Below are 10995 nucleotides of genomic sequence, written 5' to 3' on the forward strand. Positions count from 1 at the left end.
ATATATATATATACATATATATATATATATATATATGTATATATATATATATATATATATATATATATATATATATGTATATATATATATATATATATATATATATATACATATATATATATATACACGTATTTATGTCAACATGTTTGTAGTATTAACTTCATCATTGTCACATTGTCAGTGCGATTTGACAACTATTGCTACACAGCGTTAATACATAGTGTGACTCCCACTAATTGCCTATTTTTGTATTGCCTCTGGCCAAACTCTCATAAATGTGCAGGGAATGGTTAATTTCCAATTCGGCTACGATAAGTCAACCAGTTCAAGGGGCATCGACACCAACAATTGACTATGCATCTACTCTATTTCTATAACAGTTTAACTGGCCTACGGCAGTACCATTGTCTATGATGCACCTCATTTGGAACTTGGGCAATTCTGCATGCTTTATAGAGGACGCGATAAGCTAAAGCAATGGCACAAATGTACACTTAACCAAATGTGAATGATAAGAGTCACTTTTGATGATGTCAGTCTGCCAGCAGAGCCGTGAATACATGTTTGGTAGCTTTTGAGTGCTGATAACTTTTTAAGACCTGCTTTATTGCTTTGTCAGAGTACTTTACCTAATGGGACTCTCAATGTGCATATTCAAGGTTTGTGGTATTGAAATGGATATAAAAAGACATCCGTCTTGGTGAGTATTAACAATGGAAATCACAGTTAAATGTGTCTGCCTGTCCTTGTACAAAATGTTCAAAATGCTTCTTAATACTTGTCCAGCACAACAGGCGGTGGTGCAGAGCCAAACCTTTTTTTTTTAGACAATCAGAAGCCTTACAAAAGTAATTTCTGATAAATGAAACTGTCTCAATGTGTGAGTGAATGGTAACCAGTACATGGTGTACCCACTTCTTGACCCTGAGGAGTATAAGCGGTAGGAAATGAATGGAAAAAAAAAAACTAAACAATGTAACTGCATGTTATGTCATTCTTTTTATTGTTTAAACGTGCATGTATCATATTATGAACTGTCCATGTAACATCATCATTGGTACTTTTGTAGACATACGGTGGTTAGTTACCCAGCATACCTTGCAGGGGAATTGTGGCCTTATGTACATTTTCGTTTTTATCTGCTTTTCAAGAAACAAACACTCATACCAGTATGTTACTGACTTCCTGTTTTGTCCTGCCTTTCAGGAAGAGAAACTGGACGCCTCTTCCAGGAGCATGAGATTAGCTGCTATGTCTTCCTCCATGAAGAGCCCCGACTCATTCCTCAGTCGCTCTGTGAAAGCTGACACGATACGTGAGTATACAGTGGAACCCGCATAAGTAGGTCCCATTTATGTCAACAACCCGTCTCTGTAATAATAGTGATCTAAATATAATTTCAATACGTGCGATTGCAAACCCGTCTGAGAGCTTTGACTGTTGTGATGAGGCGATGGGCAGACTTGGCCTTTTAAGACACAAAATGGATATTGATAGACGGAATTCAGACATTTTTGTCATGACTTATAGTTAAGAGAGCTGTTAAATTGTGGATGATGATGTTCATACGTAAGCAGACATTACTCATAATGGTTTATTTACCGTAAATGGAATTTGCTGCCATATGAAAATGTCTGACGCATGAATAAGACCAACATAATTACCGTATTTTCCGGACTATAAGTCGCACTTGTTTTCATAGGTTGGCTGTTCCTGCGACTTATACTCCAGTGCGACTAATGTTTGTTGTTTTTCTACCTAATTATGCATTTTTGGCCTTGTGCAACTTATACTTCGGAGCGACTTATAGTCCAGACAATACGGTACTTTAATAGTAATCACTTCCACGACAACTCAAGTAGTTTGTAAAATAAATTACCCTTGTAATTTATTTGTACTTGTACTCCAGTGCGACTTATAAATGAAAAAACTGTTTATGTTACATAAACACTGGACACCTTTTATGTTCATGTTTATTTTTTGTGTAGCTGAATAACCATTGTGTTAGCATATCTGTTCTCTATTCTTTAATTGTTAGAACTTGCCTTCCAAGAGGACGTAATGTCTGTTTTGGTCAAGTAGTTTGGAAAATAAATTACTCGCAAAAAATGCGACTTATGGATGTTTTTTTTTTTTTTCTACCCAAGTATGCATTTTTGGCCTTGTGCGACTTATAGTCCAGAAAATACGGTAACAACATCTATGTGCTATACATATCAATATATTGACAGTTACTATGGTACCCATTATGTCATTATTAAAAAAAAACAAACCTTAAACTATATTATGAAAGCAGGAAGTGAACAAATGTAACAGTTACTGATTGTAAAAGTACCAGATGGAGAGGTAGGATTTAATAAGCTTTGCTTCTTCCTACTCCTTTTCGACATGTGGAACTGTGAACTGATTATGTGATGCATTCAATTGTAATCTGATGCATGTTCAAATGAAATAAAACCATTACCATAAATTTACCAAACTTAGTCGAGACGGTTGAGTCTTACGAACCTTTTTCTTCAGCATCTGGAATAATTCTGCAGGGATTTAAGAGAGAGTTTGGGTCACTATGGCAACAAAGGCATCCTCTATGAACCAGGAAGTAGCTTGTGCTAGTACCAATTGTTGGAGCTCGTCCATTCTAGTTCCATATCCTCATTACAGTATTGCTAAAACATCTAATTGAGGCCAGCGTAGTACTTACTATCAACTAAGAGACATGTCTGTTTTTCCAGCTCCACACAAACGCCTAACCAGTTCTGACCTCGACGACACTGCAGTCATCACGGCCCGATTCCTTGCAGATCCTTGACAGCTCGACCGCAGGATTTTGTCTGCAACACACAAACAAACAGAAAGTAACTAACTAAACCGCACTTGGTGGTCTCAACCCTGAATGCTCCTCGACTACCTCCAACATACAACTAGTGGTGGTGCCATCACTCAAATAATTATTATTTACTTATAACAGTGCCTTTTTCATGTTTTACACAGTATGCCATGATGAAACTCCCATCAAAATGTTGTAGTTTATGTATTATGTACTGTATATTTGTAAAAGAAACACCGAGCACCTGAAGTGTATTTTTATGAACTGTGAAAAGGTGCAAATAAAGCTCTTTTTTAAAATAAGTAAGTATTGTCTCGCAGCTGCAGAAAGAGAATGCGGAAAGAACAGGAAGAGTGCACAGTGTGCACATTGTGACGTTTACGATATTTACCGCCATGCCACTGTGGGGACAAAATACATACATGTGTAAATTAGGCGATAGTTAGTAACATAATTCAAATTTAAATAAGGGTTTAAAGAAACTAATACTGATCCTTGCGGCTTACACTAATTTATTGCTAAGTTCTAATTTCTAATTTTTACTTTACAACTGCTAACTACAACTGCTACAACTGCTAATCGTTGAAATACTTTGCCACTCATGCGTAAGTCAGGAAAAGGGAGGAGCTAAGCGTGAGCTATCATTGCACTTACGACGATCTTATCACCCTGTCGGAAATCGCAGGGAATCATTACTCAATATAATAATCTGACTTGCAGTGTCAGTTTACACTAAACTCATCACACAACAACTTAACACTCAAAAGGTCGCTAGGAAATATATAGAGGAGCTCAGCGTGAGCTATCATTGCACTTTGCGACGATCTTATCAACCTGTCGGAAATCGCAGGAAATCATTACTCACAGTGTCAGCTTACACTAAACTCATCACACAGCAACTTAACACTCAAAAGGTCGCTAGGAAATATATAGAGGAGCTCAGCGTGAGCTATCATTGCACTTTGCGCCGATCTTATCAACCTGTCGGAAATCGCAGGAAATCATTACCCACAGTGTCAGCTTACACTAAACTCATCACACAGCAACTTAACACTCAAAAGGTCGCTAGGAAATATATAGAGGAGCTCAGCGTGAGCTATCATTGCACTTTGCGACGATCTTATCAACCTGTCGGAAATCGCAGGAAATCATTACTCACAGTGTCAGCTTACACTAAACTCATCACACAGCAACTTAACACCCAAAAGGTCGCTAGGAAATATATACTACAAGCACCAATAGGTGTTAAAAATGTCAACATAGTTTTCCCATAATGCATTGCATCCAAGCCAAACATGGCGTCTGCTGGAGCGCTGCTATGCCGTCTGTCCTCAAAGGAAATGCTTTGCTCATGTGAAATGCATTATGGGAAAAGGTTTTTTTTTTCATTTTAAACTCATATTGGTACAAGCTACCTTTTGAGTGTTAAGTTGCTGTGTGATGATGTAAGATGACACCGTGAGTCAGACTGTTCTAGTAATACGTGCCACAAAATATTCCATTAACATATTCCACTAAATTTATTGGATGCCGCTTTTACACCGGAATTTACGCTATGTACTGACGGATAATACATCAATTAACTTATGTCGTGACTGAATAACGTGAATAGTAATTTCACAGTATTAAATTTTACATTTAAATGGGTCTTTTTTTTATCTTCTGACCAGAAATGTGCAAATGGATTCTATTTTAATATACGAATAGGATATATTGACCCTATTTGCATTTGGAGCATTCCTTTTGGCATTCCGTGTAAACACACTCAGTGGGCCTCTCTTCCAGCAGCTATTCTTGACTAACAGCCACTATGCAAATCACGCTTTATATGACACCTCGTGTTGCTGTTAAACAACATTAACTATAAGAACGGTAGCCTTTTAGCATTTCATTCCAAGCAAGGATTCTGCATGGAAGCGACGCCAAACAGGAAGACCACGTTTAAAACTAAAGCGCACCAATCGTGTGTGTGGTTACACATCGACAATCTTGTTTGATACTTTATTATTATTATTATTATTTTTCTACATTACAAATACGGTATTTCAATATTGAGTTTGAATTATTTGGGTAAACTCGGTCTGTAACGCACTTTAACGTGCTGCTTAACGGTGTGACTGCACACCAAGCGAGACGCCTGCTTATCTCGAGTGTATTAGGTTGCAAAACACATTTAAACACACATCGATCCTGCCGGTCCCTGCGGACTACTTTTCCCACCTACGTTCTACCCCAGCTTTAGTCCAGCTTGTCATATGAGAGATGGTAATGAATATATTTACAGCTTTGTAGTAATGTTGGAAACCAGAAACTAGACGCAAAAAAAAAAATTATATTATTCTATTTTTTGTTTTATTATTATTATTATTATTATTATTTATTTTATTTTTATGTTATTATTTATTAGCATTATTTTTTTATTTTATTACTTATTTTATTATTATTTATTTTATTAGTATTTTATTATTATTTTTTATTATTATAATTTATTATTATCTTATTATAATGGGTAGTGATGCCGTGTCATGCAAGTTTTTAAAGGAGAAACAGCAAAACGTAGCAAATAAAGCCAGTCGGTGCTTGCGGACTTTTTCTTTTTCAGCGTCTGCTTCCATCCAATCACAGCTACTTACCTCTACGGAGGTGCGAAGCGTATAAGCTTCGGCAGCAGGCTCATTCCCATTAGAGCGAACCTATTTGGCTTGCGTTACAAGCCCATTCAATCAGGCAGACGTGCTCAGATTTTTCGTTTAAGCCCGGAGGCTGTGAGTGCATCCAGCCAGAGCCAAGTGGTTTCCCTCTGCTTAGAAAACATAATACATTTTAGTACAATCGCCGTGCAACTATTTGTATTTATGAGCCATTGTAAAACAAGATGAGCGGCTACATTCTCCGTTTGCTTACTGAATATGCAACGGTCACGGATGAGCACCGTCTTTTTGTGCCTTTGATGGCCGACAGGTGTGGCGAAGCACTCATGATGACCTCCTGGCACTGAGTGGGGAGCTTCATCATTCCTCTTTATGGTCCTCACGGTGGTTCTGTTGCAAGATGGGAACAATGCAGCGCCATAGCAACAAGCCAGTTCAAGGCAATGGACTCGGCGGCGTGCATGACGTTCAGTGTCATTTAACAACTTGTAATGGGACCATTTGGGAGCCCCAGTGGAGTCTGGTCTAACTTGGTGATCCCCCAGTGAGCAGTTCTAATTAGCTTATTATACTTATGTCACACTGCTCTGGTTGGGAACCAGGCTCAGGTAAAAATAACACAAAATGAGTTGGAATATTTTTAAAATTTTTTACAATACACTCACCAGAAGCACCCAAAAAACGTAAGGGGTTAGTATGTCGTTTTTTTTCATTTTTTCAACTTAGTAAAAATGCACTTTTCTGGTAAAAAAAAACACCAGAAACCTCACACACACTCACCAGGGGGTCCAGAAGCACCCAAAAAACGCATAAGATGCCAGTATTTCAGGGCGTTGATTTTTGAAAAAAAACGTAAGGGGTTAGTATGTCGTTTTTTTTCATTTTTTCAACTTGCTGAAAATGCACTTTTCTGGTCAAAAAAACACCAGAAAGCTCACACACACTCACCAGGGGGCCCAGAAGCACCCAAAAGTGCATAAAACGCCAGTATTTCAGGGCGTTGATTTTTGAAAAAAAACGTAAGGGGTTAGTATGTCGTTTTTTTTCATTTTTTCAACTTGCTAAAAATGCAATTTTCTGGTCAAAAAACCACCAGAAACCTAACACACACTCACCAGGGGTCCAAGAAGCACCCAAAAAGTGCATAAAACGCCAGTATTTCAGGGCGTTGATTTTTGAAAAAAAACGTAAGGGGTTAGTATGTCGTTTTTTTTCATTTTTTCAAGTTGCTGAAAATGCACTTTTCTGGTCAAAAAAACACCAGAAACCTAACACACACTCACCAGGGGTCCAAGAAGCACCCAAAAAGTGCATAAAACGCCAGTATTTCAGGGCGTTGATTTTTGAAAAAAAACGTAAGGGGTTAGTATGTCATTTTTTTTCATTTTTTTAAGTTGCTGAAAATGCACTTTTCTGGTCAAAAAACCACCAGAAAGCTCACACACACTCACCAGGGAGCCCAGAAGCACCCAAAAGTGCATAAAACGCCAGTATTTCAGGGCGTTGATTTTTGAAAAAAAACGTAAGGGGTTAGTATGTCGTTTTTTTTTCATTTTTTCAAGTTGCTGAAAATGCACTTTTCTGGTCAAAAAACCACCAGAAACCTCACACACACTCACCAGGGGGCCCAGAAGCACCCAAAAGTGCATAAAACGCCAGTATTTCAGGGCGTTGATTTTTGAAAAAAAACGTAAGGGGTTAGTATGTCGTTTTTTTTCATTTTTTCAACTTGCTGAAAATGCACTTTTCTGGTCAAAAAAACACCAGAAACCTCACACACACTCACCAGGGGTCCAAGAAGCACCCAAAAAGTGCATAAAACGCCAGTATTTCAGGGCGTTGATTTTTGAAAAAAAACGTAAGGGGTTAGTATGTCGTTTTTTTCATTTTTTCAACTTGCTGAAAATGCACTTTTCTGGTCAAAAAACCACCAGAAAGCTCACACACACTCACCAGGGGTCCAAGAAGGACCCAAAAAGTGCATAAAACGCCAGTATTTCAGGGCGTTGATTTTTGAAAAAAAACGTAAGGGGTTAGTATGTCGTTTTTTTTCATTTTTTCAACTTGCTGAAAATGCACTTTTCTGGTCAAAAAAACACCAGAAACCTCACACACACTCACCAGGGGGCCCAGAGGCACCCAAAAAGAGCATAAAACGCCAGTATTTCAGGGCGTTGATTTTTGAAAAAAAACGTAAGGGGTTAGTATGTCGTTTTTTTTCATTTTTTCAACTTGCTGAAAATGCACTTTTCTGGTCAAAAAACCACCAGAAAGCTCACACACACTCACCAGGGGGCCCAGAAGCACCCAAAAGTGCATAAAACGCCAGTATTTCAGGGCGTTGATTTTTGAAAAAAAACGTAAGGGGTTAGTATGTCGTTTTTTTTCATTTTTTCAACTTGCTGAAAATGCACTTTTCTGGTCAAAAAAACACCAGAAACCTCACACACACTCACCAGGGGGCCCAGAGGCACCCAAAAAGAGCATAAAACGCCAGTATTTCAGGGCGTTGATTTTTGAAAAAAAACGTAAGGGGTTAGTATGTCGTTTTTTTTCATTTTTTCAGGTTGCTGAAAATGCACTTTTCTGGTCAAAAAACCACCAGAAAGCTCACACACACTCACCAGGGGGCCCAGAAGCACCCAAAAGTGCATAAAACGCCAGTATTTCAGGGCGTTGATTTTTGAAAAAAAACGTAAGGGGTTAGTATGTCGTTTTTTTTCATTTTTTCAACTTGCTGAAAATGCACTTTTCTGGTCAAAAAAACACCAGAAACCTCACACACACTCACCAGGGGGCCCAGAGGCACCCAAAAAGAGCATAAAACGCCAGTATTTCAGGGCGTTGATTTTTGAAAAAAAACGTAAGGGGTTAGTATGTCGTTTTTTTTCATTTTTTCAAGTTGCTGAAAATGCACTTTTCTGGTCAAAAAACCACCAGAAAGCTCACACACACTCACCAGGGGTCCAAGAAGGACCCAAAAAGAGCATAAAACGCCAGTATTTCAGGGCATTGATTTTTGAAAAAAAACGTAAGGGGTTAGTATGTCGTTTTTTTTCATTTTTTCAGGTTGCTGAAAATGCACTTTTCTGGTCAAAAAACCACCAGAAACCTAACACACACTCACCAGGGGGCCCAGAAGCACCCAAAAGTGCATAAAACGCCAGTATTTCAGGGCGTTGATTTTTGAAAAAAAACGTAAGGGGTTAGTATGTCGTTTTTTTTCATTTTTTCAACTTGCTGAAAATGCACTTTTCTGGTCAAAAAACCACCAGAAAGCTCACACACACTCACCAGGGGGCCCAGAAGCACCCAAAAGTGCATAAAACGCCAGTATTTCAGGGCGTTCATTTTTGAAAAAAAACGTAAGGGGTTAGTATGTCGTTTTTTTTCATTTTTTCAAGTTGCTGAAAATGCACTTTTCTGGTCAAAAAAACACCAGAAACCTCACACACACTCACCAGGGGGCCCAGAGGCACCCAAAAAGAGCATAAAACGCCAGTATTTCAGGGCGTTGATTTTTGAAAAAAAACGTAAGGGGTTAGTATGTCGTTTTTTTTCATTTTTTCAGGTTGCTGAAAATGCACTTTTCTGGTCAAAAAACCACCAGAAAGCTCACACACACTCACCAGGGGGCCCAGAAGCACCCAAAAGTGCATAAAACGCCAGTATTTCAGGGCGTTGATTTTTGAAAAAAAACGTAAGGGGTTAGTATGTCGTTTTTTTTCATTTTTTCAAGTTGCTGAAAATGCACTTTTCTGGTCAAAAAACCACCAGAAAGCTCACACACACTCACCAGGGGGCCCAGAAGCACCCAAAAGTGCATAAAACGCCAGTATTTCAGGGCGTTCATTTTTGAAAAAAAACGTAAGGGGTTAGTATGTCGTTTTTTTTCATTTTTTCAACTTGCTGAAAATGCACTTTTCTGGTCAAAAAACCACCAGAAACCTAACACACACTCACCAGGGGGCCCAGAAGCACCCAAAAAGTGCATAAAACGCCAGTATTTCAGGGCGTTGATTTTTGAAAAAAAACGTAAGGGGTTAGTATGTCGTTTTTTTTCATTTTTTCAAGTTGCTGAAAATGCACTTTTCTGGTCAAAAAACCACCAGAAACCTCACACACACTCACCAGGGGGCCCAGAGGCACCCAAAAAGAGCATAAAACGCCAGTATTTCAGGGCGTTGATTTTTGAAAAAAAACGTAAGGGGTTAGTATGTCGTTTTTTTTCATTTTTTCAACTTGCTGAAAATGCACTTTTCTGGTCAAAAAACCACCAGAAACCTAACACACACTCACCAGGGGGCCCAGAAGCACCCAAAAAGTGCATAAAACGCCAGTATTTCAGGGCGTTGATTTTTGAAAAAAAACGTAAGGGGTTAGTATGTCGTTTTTTTTCATTTTTTCAAGTTGCTGAAAATGCACTTTTCTGGTCAAAAAACCACCAGAAACCTCACACACACTCACCAGGGGGCCCAGAGGCACCCAAAAAGAGCATAAAACGCCAGTATTTCAGGGCGTTGATTTTTGAAAAAAAACGTAAGGGGTTAGTATGTCGTTTTTTTTCATTTTTTCAACTTGCTGAAAATGCACTTTTCTGGTCAAAAAACCACCAGAAACCTAACACACACTCACCAGGGGGCCCAGAAGCACCCAAAAGTGCATAAAATGCCAGTATTTCAGGGCGTTGATTTTTGAAAAAAAACGTAAGGGGTTAGTATGTCGTTTTTTTTCATTTTTTCAACTTGCTGAAAATGCACTTTTCTGGTCAAAAAACCACCAGAAAGCTCACACACACTCACCAGGGGGGCCAGAAGCACCCAAAAAAACGCATAAAATGCCAGAATTTCAGGGCATTTATTTTTGAAAAAAACGTAAGGGGTTAGTATGTCGTTTTTTTTCATTTTTTCAACTTGCTGAAAATGCACTTTTCTGGTCAAAAAACCACCAGAAACCTAACACACACTCACCAGGGGGCCCAGAAGCACCCAAAAAGTGCATAAAACGCCAGTATTTCAGGGCGTTGATTTTTGAAAAAAAACGTAAGGGGTTAGTATGTCGTTTTTTTTCATTTTTTCAACTTGCTGAAAATGCACTTTTCTGGTCAAAAAACCACCAGAAAGCTCACACACACTCACCAGGGGGCCCAGAAGCACCCAAAAGTGCATAAAACGCCAGTATTTCAGGGCGTTGATTTTTGAAAAAAAAACGTAAGGGGTTAGTATGTCGTTTTTTTTCATTTTTTCAACTTGCTGAAAATGCACTTTTCTGGTCAAAAAAACACCAGAAACCTCACACACACTCACCAGGGGGCCCAGAGGCACCCAAAAAGAGCATAAAACGCCAGTATTTCAGGGCGTTGATTTTTGAAAAAAAACGTAAGGGGTTAGTATGTCGTTTTTTTTCATTTTTTCAGGTTGCTGAAAATGCACTTTTCTGGTCAAAAAACCACCAGAAAGCTCACACACACTCACCAGGGGGCCCAGAAGCACCCAAAAGTGCATAAAACGCCAGTAT

General features: G+C 38.7%; 1 protein-coding gene and 1 long non-coding RNA gene across 2 annotated transcripts in view; one reads left to right on the plus strand and one right to left on the minus strand.

Moving 5' to 3' along the window:
- cep128 (centrosomal protein 128) overlaps window positions 1-3120 on the plus strand; it is a 36284-nt gene extending 33164 nt beyond the window's left edge. Inside the window, exons 23-24 of the mRNA XM_058088114.2 lie at window positions 1207-1315; window positions 2733-3120. Coding sequence (XP_057944097.2) covers window positions 1207-1315; window positions 2733-2809 — 186 coding nt within the window. The 3' untranslated portion in view covers window positions 2810-3120. The remainder of the gene's footprint in view (window positions 1-1206; window positions 1316-2732) is intronic.
- LOC144901240 (uncharacterized) lies at window positions 1048-6123 on the minus strand. The gene is made up of 3 exons (XR_013629396.1): window positions 5461-6123; window positions 2702-2831; window positions 1048-2534 (listed from the first exon to the last, which is right to left on the minus strand). It is a non-coding gene; the product is annotated as an uncharacterized LOC144901240 (long non-coding RNA).
- Window positions 6124-10995: the final 4872 nt, after the last annotated feature.

This window comes from Doryrhamphus excisus, linkage group LG11, assembly GCF_037039965.1.
Source record: "Doryrhamphus excisus strain RoL-2023G ecotype Guam linkage group LG11, RoL_Dexc_Guam_v1.1, whole genome shotgun sequence".
NCBI lineage: Eukaryota > Metazoa > Chordata > Actinopteri > Syngnathiformes > Syngnathidae > Doryrhamphus > Doryrhamphus excisus.